The sequence below is a fragment of the Colletotrichum truncatum genome, assembly GCF_014235925.2.
Source record: "Colletotrichum truncatum strain CMES1059 chromosome Unknown Contig_0008, whole genome shotgun sequence".
Taxonomy (NCBI): domain Eukaryota; kingdom Fungi; phylum Ascomycota; class Sordariomycetes; order Glomerellales; family Glomerellaceae; genus Colletotrichum; species Colletotrichum truncatum.
This window is the reverse complement of record NW_027222405.1, coordinates 541,713-559,202: the sequence shown is the minus strand read 5'-3', so window position 1 is coordinate 559,202 and position 17,490 is coordinate 541,713. Positions and strand designations below refer to the sequence as shown.

Genomic DNA, 17,490 nt, shown 5'->3' with positions numbered 1-17,490 from the left:
TTTCATTTGCGCTAGGCCCAACTGAACTCTATTATCAATCACCTAAATAAACAAAAAGATGTCAAAGAATGTCAAGAAGTGAATCATCTGCTTTATACTCTCGCCTCCCGCCACATCCATGCTACCAAATGTCGACTGTTGCCATTGCCTCTTCTATCTGGTGCCCTAGTAAGTTGATCCGGCAAAAGCTGAAACTTCTCCATGTCCTTCCAGCAGTAAACTGCCTGAGTCTAGTGATTGAGTTCATAACCTCCTGGGATTGAGACTGAGCTGGTCAGAGACTCTCCGTTTGTTTGGGTTACGAATGTGGTGGGGCTGCTTGACAACCGGGCCGATGAGGGTGTAACCAGAGAGGGCAAAGCACTCTCTACTGTGGTTCCGGGCGTGCGGGTAGAGTGGTCATGCTTAGTCGAGCTCAAATCGCCGGAGGCTGACGGATATTCATAGCCACCTGGGATGCTGGTCACAAGGGATGGTTTGGCGCTATTGACAGTTGTTTTTGGAGAGGGCGTCGGGAAGTCATCGTAGCCTCCTGTGATAGCAGTACTGACAGTCACGACCGATGGCTTCGCGCTTTGGATGGTTGCTTTTGAGGATGAAACGGTGTACTCGTAACTCCCAGAAATGGAGCTTGAAGAAGTAACAGTAGATGGCAGGGCGCTTTGAACGGTGGTTCTCAGGGAAGAGACGGCGGAAGAGGTGCTTTCGGCATGGGATGTGCAAGGAATGGCTCTGGCGGAGGATTCTGGAGTACTAATTGCGGTGGAATCAGAAGTGGATTCCATGCTGGCCCGGGAAGTGGTATACGTTCGGGCGGAAGACGCAGTAGTTGTGGTGCCGTAACTCAGAGTGGCAGACAGCCTGATCGAACTGGTGCGAGTTAGTTTGGAAGAGTATCTACTGGAAACAAATGTGCCAAAGCTTGATGAGCTATAGGCAGTACCAGTACTCGAAGGAACGCTGCGAGTCACCGTGACTACGATCGTAGACCTAAGGGTGGTACGGGAGGCGGAACGCGTACCGCCTGTCAAGAGAGTGCTGGCGCCAGGTAGTTGGTCCGAAACGGTGGTGTTGATGACTGTGGTGTATGTGAGGGTTGTGTAAGAGGGACAGCCGTAAGTGGTGCAAGGAGCAGAGGTCGTCTCAGCAACAGATGAGATGGATGAGAGTGTCGAGACGGTGGCGGTCGGCAAGACCACATTGGTGGTGGTAGCCCCGGTTCGAGTTTTGGAAAAACTGCGTGTGGTATTGCTCCAAACGCTAGAAGAAGGGTACAGCCTGCTGATGGTACCAATAGTGCCGGTCCCCGTGATGTAGGTGAGACTGAGTGAAAGGGACTTGGTTCTGTGACAGTCCTATTAGAGAGCCTTTCTAATCTGAAAGGAAGAAGGGACCAACAATGTGTTATTAGCTCTCCAAGTGGATGTAGAAGTCAGCGTCCCGGCACTGGGCAGCTGGGAGACCACGGTTGTACCGACGACGGTAGTCTTGGTAACAGACGCTGAAGAAGAGCCGGTACCCTTGAGGGTAGACGAATATGATCTATCGGAATTCGAGATGACATAATTTGTCGAAGAAGAGGACCGAGGTGGAATACTGATCCATGGCAAAGTCGCCGAGGTCAATGTCGTGGGCTTGGAGCTGGAGCTGGGTGGACCGCAAGCGTGCGAGTGCGGCGCACTCTCAGTCACGGTTATCGTGGTGGCGCATTGAGAACCGCAAACTGTGACAGTAACTTCGTTGGTTACTTCGATCAATGAAGTCACAGTTTCGGTTGCTGGAGGACGGGGGATCAAATAATTGGCTTGTGGGATAGCGGAGGCCACATGGCTACCACCAAATCAGTGTTTTGAAAGCCAAATACAAGTATCGAAGCTTACCCGAGGCCTAGTAGGACAAAGACAAAGGCCGACGATAACATGACGAGCGAAAGTAATAGAGTTTCAAACGAGTGTGATGCTGCGTCTGCTGATGTTGACTGGCCGAGAGAAACAAATCACCTCTGCTTCCATCAAGCCTTTATATCTTTAAACGGTCGACAAAGGCAGTGCGTCCGTCAGAACTGCACAGGCCATAGCTCTTAATGCCAGCCTTTCCCGCGTCAACGGGTCCATCCGCAGGCACCCTCATCTCGCAAGTCATGTCCCATCTAGATTTTGAGAAGGGGCCTCATGCCGCCGGCCGTTGTGTGCTCACGCCACATCACTTGAATTGAGTGTCTTGGCGTTGTATTCCATGGCCAAATCGACTGTTTCCTTTTTTATGTCAGGGTACCAGGACGACGTCCACGAATCAGAAAGAAGGGTAAGATTTTTAAGCAGCGGTAATCAATTCAAAGAAATCGGCCATGGCGCTCGCTGTTTGGAATAATTTTGTTTCCAAACATACACGACAGAGACAAACCTGCTGCCGTTTGATAAAGTCTTGCTCTTCGCGTATGTAATTTCATTAGCAGGGAAATCTACTGGTTAGCAGCAAGATTTCCAACTGGCAGTCGAACTCTCCAATTGGTTGAGTGCGAAGCTCAACCAGGCACGCTACTCTGGCCTTCGGCGACCTTCTAAGAACATCTTGTTTGCAGGGCCATGCAGCTTTCAAAGAAAATGGCAAAGCTACTTGGGTTCATCTTACATACACCCTTGTCCTAGTGGTGGCGGCGAGATCCCCCGAAAACTTGGACAAACGCAAGAAGCGGGTTCAAAATGACAGCGGATTCGGGAGTAGCTGCAGTGTTCCGGTTTTGGCAGTCCGAGGAAACATCACCCGATGTTACACATGATTGATTGTATACGATCAAATCTGACACTAGAAGCCAAAGAGGTTTTTTGAAAAGTAGATCATCCAAAATATTCCAGCGGCACTAAAAGCGACCTCTGGCTGTCGTGTAAAGGTGTACACCATACCGAAGAGTTGGATTCACCATCCTACTAGCAACAGCTGCCATACCCAGTATATCGCGTAGATATCAGGAACATGCTGTCCCCTGTGGGACTGATAAATATTGTGTAAATACAATCATACCATTTCACAGCGTGTATGCCTGCATGGGCCTGGCTGCATGCCGTCGGGAGTCCAAACATGGGGCTTCAGATCAATACTCGAAGAACTGTGCTGTCACCAAGGTAAAGTAAAGGATGAGTTTATTATGCCATTTATTAAGGGGTGAACATACATTGTAACACAGTCAGTATTGTCAGAGGGATACTGGTAGATTGGCTGCAGCTCACGCAAGATTGACAACCTGCAGTAAGAGCATGCTGGTCTTGTTTGCATGCAACGACCGCTGAGTCTTTTCAGGGGTATATCATTTCGCCCATGACAATCGGCAAACAAGTGGTTTCAGCTTTATGTTCGGGCCAAGAAACGTTTGCGCCATTTGTGTTTCTTGTCCTAGCGAATGAACCTTTTGATACTCGGGTATTACGCCTTAATCCCGGGAATTAGGGCATCATCGGGTTTTTTTTAACAAGAGAAAAATTCTGACTGAACTTTGGACGCATCTTCCCATGTGATCGTATCGCGCTGCCTCATGGCCACAATGTTCGAGCGAAACGTGGCTGCACCACTGGACACGAAGAGGAACGTCCTTGGTTACTCGGCCACACCCTCACTGATGCAGTGTGTTCGAGGTAGTGTTCAGTCAATGAATACTGACATCCAACATGGTATACGGGCAAGACTGAGACACAGATATGGACTACGGTCATGAAAGGAAGCTTGTCACGGCTTACTGCAGGCTAGTCACACAACCGCGTTGGGTATTGCAGAGCCACATTGTTGTCCCATCTTGCAGGGTTGGCTGTACACTTTAACACCCGGCCACTTTGATTGTTCTCGGCGAGCTGATGTGAATAATCTCCAAACCTTCTTCTCTGGGTCGACTTGTTTCTGGTTTCATCGGTCTTGTTATGCCAGGTCAAGTTTTATTGGTTTCATGAATTTGATGCTTATACACAAACGGCTCTTCCTTCTAGAGAACCGCCTTCAGAGCCTTGAAAGCATCGTCCCGAGAGCCAGAGAATCTTGACTCGGCAGTCTTCCAGTTGATGACGTTCCAAATATTTTCCACATACGCTGCCTTTCCGTTCAAGTACTGTGCATCCCCTCTTTGTCAGTGATATAGTTCATCAAAAAAAAAAAAAAAAACAGCAGCGGTTGCATACCTGAAGGTAGTATGCATGTTCCCACATGTCAACGCCAAAGATGGGCACGCCCTTGGTCACGGGATCCTGGTCTTTAGTCGTAATGATGCTCAAGCCAGTAGTGTCGTCCTTGATCAACCAGCCCCAGCCGCTACCGGTAATACCTAGCAATGCAGCGTTGAATGCTTGCTTGAACTTGTCCAAACCGCCCCAGACGCGCGTGATCTCAGCGATGAGCTGGGGAGCAGAATCAGGGGAGGCATCTGGGCTGGAGGCAGGGGAGAGGTTCTCCCAGAACAAGGAGTGGTTGATGTGACCGCCGCCGTTAAAGTTGAGGGCCGCAAGAACGGCAATGCGGTTCTGCAAGGGGTTGGCATTGTATGTCTCGATAGCCTTGTTCAGGTTGGTGACGTAGGTTTGATGATGTTTGCTGTGGTGAAGCTCCATGATCTGGGCCGAGATGTGAGGCTCCAACGCCTAGGTGAGGGGTTTTAGCGTCCACTGTGTCTTCCTAGGGGTAGTACTACCTACATCGTAAGCGTAGGGAAGCTTGGGCAGCGTGTATTGCGAGTTAGCCATTGCGACTTCTTGTTTCTTTGTGTGTTTTTCGGTGGCTAGGAGCTGTTTTTGTTAGGGAGAGGCAACGCAGAGAGGTGAGTTGAAGATGGGAAAGAAGACGATGGAGGGGTAAAAGGCTGGATCCAGGTGAAAAGAGTAAGACAGCTCCCAGTTTCAATGAGGGGCAGTGAGCAGATTTCGTCATCTCGGCAGTCATGGGGGACTGGCCTCCATCCAGTCCGATGATGTGCTGGACACCTTGATGGTTTCCACCCGCGAGGTGACCTGGGTCAAGTCATAGCCAGCAGAAAGATCACAATCAATGATTTTCATGATGGATCGTGGAGCCACACGTTCACTTGAAACACGATATGAGCCATGATGCGACTTGGGATGCAATTCTTGATGTTCACAATAGTTTTGGTTCATATTTGGTCTTTTCAAGGTACGATATTACCTACGCGGGCATAACTCGATCAATTTTGCTCTAACTTGCTCACCGGGGTTACTCAACCTGGAGTCGAGAGACAGATGTGATTGGCTGGCTTTTTCTTGATTGACGTGTGGAGATGCTCCGGGCCGCCCCCGTTGGCGCACGTTTTGGGATGACAGGGATACCAGAGACATGAGGACCTTGAGGGAGTTTGAGCTATTCTTTAATGTTGTTAAAATACTGGCAAAGGCATCATATCTTGAAGAATTTGGTAGACCTTTTGCTTCTTATCCGGAATTCTGAGCCATTCTTCTCTTCTCGACGTTAAGATACCTCAGCCTTGATTTCTCTCCAAAATGTGTGGTCCAGATACTTGCACCAAGCCCCGAGGCGGCGCTCTGGCTGTTCTCAACCAGTCTAGCTCTCCAACAACTGCGATCAGACTCCGAGGCGACCTCTCTTTCCACACGCCGGGGAAGCCTAGCAGCCCTTTTGCGACGCACGTCAGACTATCAAGTGGAAACACATTCGACGCACAGTCACTAGTTGACATGGTTGTCATAATCCAGTAGGTTTCTTCTCGGCGAGCTACATCTGGACTGGCTAGTTGAGAATGAAGATGGAAAGAAACCCCAAAGGCTGACAGTCGTCTTTCATAGCAACTCTGGAGACCTCACCAGAACACGCGAAGATTGCGGCCTTTTCCATCGTTTCGCTTTGTCTGACGCGACGGTTCTCGATGACGGATCGATCTTGGAGCTAGCACTTCAGAAACCAATCTCATTACAAGTGGGCGACGATGGAATTATCGGCCGCCGAGTATCAATATTGTCTGGTGCAGGGATGGACAGCGCTGTGGCTGAGGGTATTGTAGGATTCAACTTTGTGAACTCTCTATGATATATTCTTAACGAGACGACGAATTTTGGGCTTGGAGCATATCAGTCTATGCATGGAGTACGGCGTTTTGTAAGGCTTTAAGATTTTGGGGACCAGATCAGCATGATGAACCTTCGTTTATTTCATGCGTGGCATTTACACAAATCTGCTAGACAATATCCAAATTATAGGAGCAGTTTAACATTCAAGATCGCATCCATCAGCAAAGATATCTCCCTTCGTTGATTCGCTTCCCCTGGACACATTAGCTCGACGTTGTGTAATTCACGGCTTGATGAACGAACCCCTTTTTCAGATTGCGTTATTGCTGACGGCATGATGGGTTTTTGCACCCTGTCAAGTCACAAGAACTTATCCCATCAAGGCCTGGTTGGCTAAAGGTACATAATATCCGATTATTACACCCATATTTCCCCCCCACATCAAAGATACACGACTGCACGCTATCAATCCCTATGTTTTCCTAGCTGCGTTCTTATAGCTCTGAAAACAGCCGCTACTTACATCATAGTCAGGACTTACTGACACAGTAAGGACCTTTCGATTGAACTTTTTGTATGGCCAAAAAAGCTTTGGCCAGCCACTGTCAGATTAGGAGGGTTGGCACGAAGTGATGGGTGGATATCTCGAGGCTAGGGGTGGTGGTGTTGATACATTCGAATCTATCCCCTTAATCTAAGGCTTGAAGCGGGCTTTTATGTCTTAATGCTTAGTCAAGGGGCCAACCAGGCCTCGATGGGATACTCTTTGACCATACGCTTGTCAATGATTCTAGAATAGAGAAAATCAATCTTTATATGTGCTTATTTTGTGTTTTGTACTTTCATCTGCGACGCTTATCATGATACCACGACACGTTGCTGTTGCACATTTGGCCCAGAGGTATGAGGCCTATTTCAGCCAGCCGGGGGTTCTCTGTGATGCACCGAGTCCGGGTATGAAAGCGATGATAACACTGCTTCGTTTATGTGCAAAGATTTAAAAGTTCATTTCTGAGGCGGTTTGTGACAATACTTGCCCTGGAGAGATACCACATACATTACTTCATTGCGAACGAAATATAAACAAACCCTTCAACGGTTTAGGACCAGCTCCGTAAGACAATCGAAGACCTCTTTAGACATTACAACTGATCCTCAAAGACTTCTCTTGGCATCTATACATGAACTAAGTCTTAGATGGCTAAGATCATGTAAATTAGATGGCTGAATACTGTGATATAAAGGGTACGAAGGAAAGAAAGCTATTAGCCCACATTCTAACGACAAACGGATTGCGAAGCTTTGTCAGTAGTAATATTACCTATGAAAAATTCTCTTCAGCGGACCACAAGCTCCAGCGCCCATACTATTCACAGGGAGCACTAATCCCGGCATTTATTGTCCTTTCAGGAAGGTCGATCAAAGGGCCACCCCTGCGGCGTCACAATGGCCACCGCATTCGTACTTCATCAATTGAAGAGATGGCTAGAAGGCCATTTGACACGACACATTAATTAACTTGAAGATGATTTCTTAGGCTTTTGAGATGCATTTGCTCTTCCCAACCAAACCACCATCATATTGGAAGCCTAATAAATACTAGATATTCGGATTCATCAAGTCGAATCTGTACAGCGAAGCAGAAAGGAAAAAAACAAGCAATATAATACGAGCGCTATGGACTGTGTAACCAGTGCTGCGGCAGGACAGGAGTTCTGAACGTCGATCTATCCAACCAAGTACTAGACAATGCAGCAATCCCAGAGACCAGGCAACTATGCAACTCGTTGACCAACAATTAAAAGTCCGAAACACTCATGGCCTACTCCAGGAGCACCATAAGGCGCGTCGCAGACGCTTAGAGATGGTAGTGTAATTTTCTTGTTGAGGGTTATCGGATGTAGACATTTGGGCCAGTGTGCCAAATGGGTCAAGTCAAGGTTAAGGATTGGTAAAGGGTTACCAGAAAATGTGATATATTCCGTTGTTAACACCCCTACTCCTCTGATAAAGCTGAATAATCCGTAAAATGTATTCTGCAGGCAAAAATGTACCTTCAAAAGCAAACTTTGTACGCTAATATCCACAGCACTAGAGCGAGCCTATTGCTTCACATCACACCACTCGTTACCGGGACCGTAGGTGCAAGCAGTGTTGATGAAGTAGTCCTTAGCACGAGATTCAGAAACGGTGCACTTTAAAATTGACGTGTTAGTTACGTGCACGAATTCTGGTTTTGGGGTGTACCTACTCGGCCACCTTCCATGCGTCCACTGTCCGCCATTTTGTTGCAAGCATCACGTGTAGTGCCCTGGTTGGGTCCACACCAGCAAGAGAACGACGACTGAGCGGTGACAGCCGAGACCCTTGGACGAAAGTCAGTTGATATAACTCATGGAAGTGCGTCGAGAAGGGTGTATTCCACTGGAGAACGGGAGAGTTGGTCATTGCTTACATAACGGTCAGAACAAGGGCTTTGACGGAAACCATAATGACTGTTTTCGATTTTTGTTCTTTTTAAGGGGCTTAATGAATGATTTTGAAGGAGATGATGTCGGATGATTATCGTATTCATATTTGATTTGATCAACTGTTATTTATACTAAAGAGACGGACGGACCGGATCATATCTCAGTGATTCTATTAATTGAGCTGTCTCCAATTAATATAAGCTCACTAGGATATATTGAGGTGAGCTACTTTTATTCCACAATCTGTATATTAAAGTTTTTCGGCGCCCTCGCTAGATTCTTCTTCGCTTGGACCACATACATTTTAATTAGTTGCCTTGCTCCAGATAGTCTACTGTAGCAATTGTCGCCGAAACCTTAAATTGCGGCTATGCCCTTTTGTTCTCCGAAGGGTCCGCAAGTTGAATATCATCAGGTTTGTGCCTGATTCTAGTTTACCTCAAGACAGTAAAAAGTCGTTCGTCACAACCCGAAAAGTTTTGACGAGAGACATGAATGAACATTGAAAGGACAAGGACATTAACAGGTTTAGAAGTGTGTACTTGGAATCGACCATGAGACACCAAAGTGAACGTAATCAATGTGATGTAAAGTGGAAAGCAAGGTTGTGGCTAAGATCTCATGCATCCATAATAGATTGAGTAATGCAACGTGCAAGACCCACTGAACTGGCATTAGGTGTAGACGATGGCATGAACTGAGGTTCTCCATCAATATGGTCATCCGAATAAGGTGAGTCCAGCAGGCTCTTAATGTTGAGGGTGTGCGTTGTTCACTCTTTCGAGATGAACATTTTAAACCCCTCGACCCTGAAATTTTAACCGTAAACGCTGAAGGGGCCGCTAAGCACCCCACGCCAGTGTTGTTCTCTGCTTGTGCCTAGTACGGCGGTGAGGTGCGTGTTGACCGTGCCAAGAGCCCTGTGAAAGGAAAGGGTGTCTAAATGGCTTGTGAAAATACCGGATGATATTTTCCCGGCTTGGGCCCTATTTAAACTCAGATTCTAGATCGATTCTGTTTAACTTGAGACAGGGATTGTCTTATCGAATACGTCAAAAGTCCGGAGTGAGGGAGTAAAGCACTAATCCGTGCGTCTGGCGTCGGGCTGTGTTGCGACTGAAGTTTCGCAGTCTACGTAAAGTGGCTGGGAAGGAAAGTGCAGCTTTTGCCTTTTAACGTGGATCTCATCAAGAGTCAGAAATATGCTAGGCATACAATAGATTGGTGTTGTAACGAGCTTGAGATCGACGTTAGGAATCACTAACTGTGTTCCTAATTGGCCAGGCGAAACGATGCGGTGCTGGATTACTCTACGACATAGTGTGTCTGCCAGCTCCATCTAAATCCACAATGCTCTCCAGTGGACTTTAGACGGCTGGGTCCCTACCACATCTTAGGTTACCCTGGCGTGGCGGGCTTCCACTGCAAGTATCGCCCAGCTGATAAGTCCTGCGATTGAGTTTACTCAGTGGACAAGATTCAATGCAAGTACTGTGATCTTGCGTTAAGAAACCCAGGGTGGGGGTTGTCTAATCGGCAGGTTCGGTGAATGAAGATTGCCAATTCATAAAATGTCTCAATTTGTCAAACCCCCGAATGCTGCCGCAAGCATCATCTACGACTAACGCCATTGCTAGGAGCTCAGCTTTCTTGGTTACATGCGAGATACAGCATAACTGGCTGTTGCTGCAATACTTTTCATTCATTACTCAATAAAAGGGTCTAATTCAACGTTCCTTTAGCGCAGTCAAATTACCTAGGTAGACTCATGGCAGCAATTCTTTGGCGTCGCACAACAGCCGACGAGAGCAAATAGACTCATAGGTAGATACGCAGAAGCATCCTTGTTTGTTGGACTAGGCACATTGGTCAGAGATAGGTTGCTATTAATCTAATATGAAAATTCTGTTATCTGGGCTGTGGTGCTGCTGCTGCTGCTGGGGTTGCTGCTGCTGAGGTTGCTGCTGTTGGGGTTGCTGTTGCTCCTGGGATTGTTGCTGATGTTGATCCTGATATTGCTCCTGGTGTGGCTCTTGATATTGCTGCTGGTATTGCTGCTGGTAGTGCTGCTGGAGTTGCGGCGGCGGTGCCCCATTGCTTTCGAGAAGTCCGCCCGAAGCGTCCTGAGGATTCTCTCCGCCGCCAAACAAGACACTCAAGCCTCGAAAAGTCTGCGCCATGGCTTTGCTATTGGCGTCAAACTTTCCATTCAGCGTATGCAACTCCTTGCGCACACATCCAATGTCGTTTGCAATAGCTTTGTTATTTGTCCCGAAGCTTTCATAGAGATTTTGAACATTCCCAGAAACAGGACCTACCCAGTTCGCAACGTCTTTGATGTAATTTTTTTGCTCCCCAAATTCCTTTTGAATTGTTTCAAAGTCCTTTCGAATTGATTCGTTGTCATTGCTGAGTTTCTTGTTACCCTCGAGACATGCTGCGACTTGTCCATAGAGTATCTTGACGTCCTCCCCTCGTAACGTTTTGATCGTCTCTATTTCCTTTCGCAAGAATATGTTCTCCTCGCGGAGTGCGCTTATCTGAGTAGTCATACTTCGTGCCACTTCTTCGCGTAAAAGGTTCGCCTGGCTATCCCTTTCTCTCGCCATTTCTTCGCGGAGGGCATCCATTTGGTATTCCTTTTCTTTGGCCATTTCCTCCCGTAGGGACTCCATTTGCGAGTTCATCTGTCTCGCCATCTCTTCTCGTAAACCATTCACCTCGCCATTCATCATCTGTACCATCTCTTTGCGTAAGATGTCCATCCAGACATTACCGTTGTTTTGTCCCTCCGTGCGTACGGCGTCCAGTCTAAGTTGTGTCTGCTTTTCGAGTTCGTCAAACTTTTGCTTGGAAAAGTTCGATTCCACTTGTAACGCCAACATGCTTGTGGACAAAGTGCCGATGCAGGACTCGGACTTGGCTACAACCACCTTCACCGCACTCAGGTCCTCGTGGTCCGTCTTTGCCAAGTTTCGAACATCTTCCAACTCGTCGCGCAAGGTCTTGTTTTGCTGCTGAAATTCGTCGTTCAAATTGCTGTGTCTCGAGCGCACAAGTCCTAGGTCCTTACTCATCCAGTCATGTACATCTTGAGGTCCTGGGATGCTGTCGGAAATTTCTTGTATGCTCTCCCAGACTTGGCTCAGCTCCCACTGGGTCACGCCTCTGCCCTTCTCGCCGCCAGAAGAAGACAGCTTATCGCACATGCCATGCATTTTGGACCGGTCAACTTCGTCGTCTTGTTCATCGCTAGAGCCCTTGCAGTGAATGGTGTCCATATCCTCACATGTCTTTTCCAATTGCTGGCTTACACCCCCCGAGTCGGGATTTCTCTCAGCTGAAGGCCAAGACTTAGACTCGTCAACGCCGTTGGCCGGTTTCTTGAAGTTCCCATGTGTCAGCTGGGATACAGGCTTGCGTTTCTGTCGAGTCTTCATGTGGTACACTGTGAGCTTTTCCGCGAAAGGTTGTAGGCCACTCGGTGTGGTAACGCGACTTTGGGATGAGCCCTAGAGGTTTCGATGACAACTGAACACAATCTTCTCAGAGACAATTCTATGTTGAACCAATTCAAGGCGGTTGTAATATTGCAGAGTGCAAAGCCTCGTTGCAGCAGGCGGGCTTCAAAGATCACAAGATGATAGAGACGGTAAACAAGGAGACTTTGGTGGAAGTCAACACAGCGCAGGTTGGTCAGTTACATTGATTTAAAAGGACAATTTCATTTGGAGGGGCAGGAAGGGGGTGGAGTACTGTTACGACCCGTCAGATGCACTTAACAGACCCACTGGGTCGGGCGGCTACGACAGGACATATGTACGTAGGATCACGGGAACAAGGGTAAACCTCTCGGCAAGGAAGAACTACGTTACAAGTCACGTGACAATCGACCAATCAGGACAGAGTCGACAGAGTCGACGAGCGACTCTGTAGACTCCTGTAAAGGACCAATCAGAAGAGAGTCGATAGAGTCGACGAGCGACTCTATAGACTCTCTAAGACATTGGGAAACGGGACTTGTATATAGACCAGGACTTGAGCATCTGCTTAAGCCTTCTAGATAGTTCTTCAGCAATCAACTTGTGATTCATCCTCGAATGACTTTCAGCTTACCTCTCAGTATTGTGAATACTAAGAACCTCGTTACCATAGTGTAAGACTGATCACCTTACCCTAACCCTACGATCTACCAGAACGACCTCTACGAACCAGTGTTAGTCTCTTACTGCACCTTCTGTTAGCAGAACCCTACTGTCAGATAGCTGGCCGTAACACTTTGATTGCTCCTGTTCAGTAAGTTGCCCTTTGAGACTAACGAACAGTATAAGACAAGATGTCTTCGCACGGAACTACCGAAAACCCTACTCCTGGAACCTCGTCCACGTCCGAGAGACGTATTCCCCAGAATCTGGCCCAAGAGATTCAAGACCAGGAAATGAAGGAGGAATCCGATAGCGATGACGACAATGAAGAACTTAAGCGGCAACTTGAGCGGAACAACAACGAGCTCAGGGAAATGAAAAACCTGTTCAACCAGAACGTCAAAGCCCTCAAGGAGCTACAGGAACAAGCCCGCCGCACCAAAGAACTAGAGAAGGAAGTCACAACCCTTCGAGCTGCCGCGAACGTCATATCAGCTCCTGTCGAAGGAAGAGAACGCCTTAAGCTCAACACCCCTACCACCTTCGACGGAACCCCTGGACAGCTCAAAGGATACTTGGTACAGATACGGACCTACCAAGCCTTCCACATCAACACGTTCCAGAACGATACCGAACGTGTCGTCCACGCCGCCACCTTCTTGAGAGGGAAGGCCCTCGCTTGGTTCGAACCCCTCCAACAAGAATGGCTGGACACCCCTATCGAGAGATACAGTCAAGAAGTGAAGGACATCTTTTTCAGCTTCAGTGGATATGTTAAAGCCCTTCAATCTCTCTTCTTAGACCCCGATGAGAAAAGACAAGCAGAAAGAGAACTGGCGAGCCTACGACAAAACAAATCAGCTACAATGTACGCCGCAGAATTTCGACGACTCGCAGCCAGACTCGACATGACCGACGAAAGCAAAGTCTTCGCTTTCTACCAGGGTCTCAAGGACGACGTCAAGGACGAAATGGCCAAAGTGGACACGCCACCTAGCTTCCTTGATTATGTCGAATACGCCATTAAGATTGACAACCGACTGTTTGAACGACGCAAGGAAAAAGGAGAAAAACGTCAAACAGCCAACTCAGGAAAGAAATACCAATGGCAACCTCAACACAAGTTCAACAACAAAAACCAGAACAACAGGAACAACAATCAGCAGAGCACCGCACATAGACAACACAGTGGACCCATGGACCTGAGCGTCGCGCAAAAAGACAAACCCAGACGCAGAGAATTCAAATGCTACAACTGCGACAAGCCAGGACACATGGCCAGACACTGCATACAGCCTAAGAAACTTACGGCAACCCCTAAGCAAGCCAACGCTGCAACCAAAATCCCTAGCCACGAAGAAAAGGGATGGACAGCCTGCTATGACAATGATTGCACTACGCACAGGCATGCAAAAGAGAATAGTGGATGGTACCCTCAAAACCCAGCAGGACGATCGGGATACGACACCACCAACATACCCAAGGCCATTGCTGTGATAGACCGATACACCGGTGGACCGGATTACACTAAGCAGCGACAAGAGCCACTCGACGACTGGGAACAAGCGAAGAAGGCCGCGGAACTTAATAACGCCTTCCAAGATGGTAGCATTGTGTACCAACCGGGACTCTTATGGGACATCCCACGCCTCGCCAACTATCGACAGACGAATGAAGTAAACACCCCGGAAAGTCTCTCAGAAGAAGAAGCCAGGAAACTCGAAGAAGAAAACGAGACAGCCATCAAACGGATACAAGACGCCATCAACTACACGATGCAAATTCGAAACAACAGCGAAGTTAGAGACACCCTCCAACACATGCGGAAAACCCGAGACCGCCGCATCGCACTACGCGGAAACACCCGAGGACAGTATCAACTCAAGTACAAAGCAACCCAATTTGTCTACCGACCCCAAAACGATGGAAAGACGGAACGAACCCTCGCGGTAGCCAGCAAATACGCCCGCAAAGCCACCGAGCAATTGGATGAAATGCTAAGACAACAACAATTCAGGGACGCCAGCACCCAGACCCGAGTATACCAAGCAAAGGACAACCTAAGCCAACGATAGAGCTCACCATATACCACGGTAGCCAGCGACTCGACCTTTGAATTGCCACAAAGAACCCGCGCTACTCCTCAACCCATCTCGGAATGGGCTGAAGACGTCGTAGACGGACCACCCTCGGCGGAAGTACGTCCACAAGGAACGTCGATAGACGATACCGACCCGGAAGACGCAGAAGAAGAACACCATCTCGACAGAATGGAAAAAATTAAGGAAGTACTAGAATACAAATACATCGACCCCCAAGACGACTGCTAACAGATCGCCTTCCATGCAGAAGAATATCATAACAAAATCCCTACAACAATCACACAAACCCGGGATGAAGAAATATTCTTGGAAGACGATCCCAGGATTACGACACAGCACAGAGAACACAAGGAGATAGCATGGATCTACTGCATCTTCGATCACTGCGCCTACCATCTCTTAAAGAAAGCAGAAAACGAACTATACCCCAAAAGAAAAGAAGAACTGCGAATCCGCAGAGCCCATGAGGAACAAGAACTCTCATATTGGGAAGTACGGGGAGAACCCGGAGAATGGAAAACCAACAACAATGGAATAGCATTCCTACGACCCAGCGTCGAATACCCTCAGAAGTGTGTGAACCACTTCACGGGAGTCTGGTGGAATTGCAGGGAAGACCTATGCAAACTCCACTACATTCCAAAAAGCGAAAGTTAGAGATTCCGACAACAAGAACTAGACAAGCAAGGACAGGACGGCGAGACGCCCAGCCCACCTCGTCTAGGAATCAGAGAAAGTAACCTCGGCAGAGACCGAAAGAAGGGCGAGAAGGCCCTCTACTCAAAAAACTAGGAGAGCCGCCTTGTCCGGGACACATGGCGAGCTCCCCCAGCAAGTCCCTATGTGCTACATTCGACGACGACGCACAAATGAAGATCACAGTAAACCTGGGCGGATACACCACACAGGTCCTGATAGACTCAGGAGCCCAAGGAAACTTTATCGCACCCCGAATAGTGCAACAGCGAGAAATACCATGGAATCAGAAGCAAAACCCTTACCGACTAAGGAATGTGGAAGGGAAAGAAGTCGAGTATGGCGGAGGCAGCATTGATCAGGAGACAGCGCAACTCCCTTTGCTCTACCATAGCCATCAGGAGCTTATCAGCCTCGACATCACGGAGATAGGAAACCACGACGTTATCCTCGGAATTCCATGGCTACGAAGACATAACCCACAAATCGATTGGGTTACCGGCCGAATAAAATTCAATCCAGCCTCTGAGAAGCACTCGACGAAGGCCTCATGCGGATTACTAGCAGCAACCAGAGCAAGACCACGCCTGATGCTAAGGATAAAAGACATTGGCACTAGGACGCTAGCAGCCACGACGATTGACAAAGTCACGGAAGATCCAATGTCAAAGATACCTGTTGAATACAGGGTCTACAGCAAACTCTTTGCACCAGAACTCGAGACCGGATTACCGGAACACAGCAAGTGGGATCACAAGATCGAAATTAAGGAAGGACACGAACCCACCTTTAACAAAATATACCCACTCAACCAAGAAGAAATGAAAGCCTTAGACGAATGGCTTGACGAAAATCTTGCGAAAGGATTCATCAGACCTTCGAAATCACCCGCAGGATACCCCGTACTATTCGTACCAAAGAAGAACGGGAAGAAACGACTTTGTGTCGATTATCGACGACTCAACGATATTACGATCAAAGACTGTTACCCACTGCCCCTCATATCGGAACTAAGAGACCTACTCTACGAGGCCCAATGGTTCACAGCCTTGGACCTTAAAGGAGCCTACAACCTTATCCGAATTGCAGAAGGAGATGAGTGGAAAACAGCCTTCCGAACGAGAAGAGGACAGTTTGAAACGTTAGTCATGCCATTTGGACTCACCAACGCACCGGCTACATTCCAAACTATGATCAACCAAGTACTACGGGAATATCTGGACAAGTCTGTTGTTGTGTACCTCGACGACATCCTTATATTCTCCAAAACGTTGGAAGAACACAAGAAGCATGTCCACGAGATTCTCAAAGCACTCGAACAAGCGAAGCTACTTGTGGAACCAGAGAAGAGTCTGTTTCACAAACAGGAAGTAGAATTTTTAGGGTTCACAATCACGCCAGGCGTAATCAAGATGTCCCCTAACAAAATCAAGGCTGTGCAAGAATGGCCTACACCAGAAAACCCGAAGGACATACTATCCTTCTTAGGATTTGTCAACTTCTACCGAAAATTCCTCAAAGACTACTCCAAAACGATATTGCCTCTTACCGAACTCACTAAGAAAAATGCACCTTGGGAATGGACAGACAAACAACAGAAAGCGTTCCAAGAAGTCAAGGACAAGGTCACATCGGAACCCGTCATCCAGATTCCGAACCCTGAGAAGCCCTTCGAGCTCGAAACGGATGCTTCGAACGAAGCTGAAGGAGCGCAGCTAGGCCAAAGGGACGAGAACGGAGTCCTACACCCCTGTGGATTCTTTTCAAGGAAGTTCCAAGGACCTGAACTGAATTACCAGATCTATGATAAGGAACTTATGGCAATTATCGACGCATTCAAAGAATGGAGACCCCAACTATCAGGAACAAAGTACGAAGTAAAAGTGTACACGGATCACAAGAATCTGGCACACTTCACCACTTCGAAAGAGCTTAACAAACGACAAATCAGATGGTCAGAATTCCTCTCAGAATTCAACTTCAGAATCATCTACAGGAAAGGATCAGAAAACGGCAGAGCAGACGCGCTCAGCCGAAGACCCGATTACAAGGACGAAGTCCC

At 47.9% G+C, this 17,490-nt stretch overlaps 6 protein-coding genes across 6 annotated transcripts; 2 read left to right on the top strand and 4 right to left on the bottom strand.

Annotated features, from left to right (window-relative positions):
• Positions 1 to 230: 230 nt before the first annotated feature.
• CTRU02_211636 (uncharacterized protein) lies at positions 231 to 1,921 on the bottom strand (the record flags this gene model as incomplete). Its single annotated transcript, XM_036732857.1, has 3 exons — positions 231 to 1,344; positions 1,399 to 1,830; positions 1,881 to 1,921. The coding sequence occupies 3 exons, from the start codon at positions 1,919 to 1,921 to the stop codon at positions 231 to 233; spliced, it is 1,587 nt and encodes a 528-aa protein (XP_036575380.1).
• A 2,049-nt stretch (positions 1,922 to 3,970) lies between these two features.
• On the bottom strand, positions 3,971 to 4,721 carry CTRU02_211635 (manganese-superoxide dismutase; the record flags this gene model as incomplete). The annotated part of the gene is made up of 3 exons (XM_036732856.1): positions 3,971 to 4,093; positions 4,164 to 4,619; positions 4,674 to 4,721. 3 exons carry the CDS (start codon positions 4,719 to 4,721, stop codon positions 3,971 to 3,973), a joined length of 627 nt encoding a protein of 208 aa, XP_036575379.1.
• Positions 4,722 to 5,489: 768 nt separating this feature from the next.
• On the top strand, positions 5,490 to 6,033 carry CTRU02_211634 (uncharacterized protein; the record flags this gene model as incomplete). Its single annotated transcript, XM_036732855.1, has 2 exons — positions 5,490 to 5,701; positions 5,793 to 6,033. 2 exons carry the CDS (start codon positions 5,490 to 5,492, stop codon positions 6,031 to 6,033), a joined length of 453 nt encoding a protein of 150 aa, XP_036575378.1.
• Positions 6,034 to 8,116: 2,083 nt separating this feature from the next.
• Positions 8,117 to 8,504, bottom strand: CTRU02_211633 (uncharacterized protein; the record flags this gene model as incomplete). The annotated part of the gene is made up of 3 exons (XM_036732854.1): positions 8,117 to 8,209; positions 8,266 to 8,380; positions 8,470 to 8,504. The coding sequence occupies 3 exons, from the start codon at positions 8,502 to 8,504 to the stop codon at positions 8,117 to 8,119; spliced, it is 243 nt and encodes an 80-aa protein (XP_036575377.1).
• A 1,867-nt stretch (positions 8,505 to 10,371) lies between these two features.
• CTRU02_211632 (uncharacterized protein) lies at positions 10,372 to 11,925 on the bottom strand (the record flags this gene model as incomplete). The annotated part of the gene is made up of 1 exon (XM_036732853.1): positions 10,372 to 11,925. The coding sequence occupies one exon, from the start codon at positions 11,923 to 11,925 to the stop codon at positions 10,372 to 10,374; it is 1,554 nt and encodes a 517-aa protein (XP_036575376.1).
• Positions 11,926 to 12,821: 896 nt separating this feature from the next.
• CTRU02_211631 (reverse transcriptase domain protein) lies at positions 12,822 to 14,705 on the top strand (the record flags this gene model as incomplete). The annotated part of the gene is made up of 1 exon (XM_036732852.2): positions 12,822 to 14,705. The coding sequence occupies one exon, from the start codon at positions 12,822 to 12,824 to the stop codon at positions 14,703 to 14,705; it is 1,884 nt and encodes a 627-aa protein (XP_036575375.2).
• Positions 14,706 to 17,490: the final 2,785 nt, after the last annotated feature.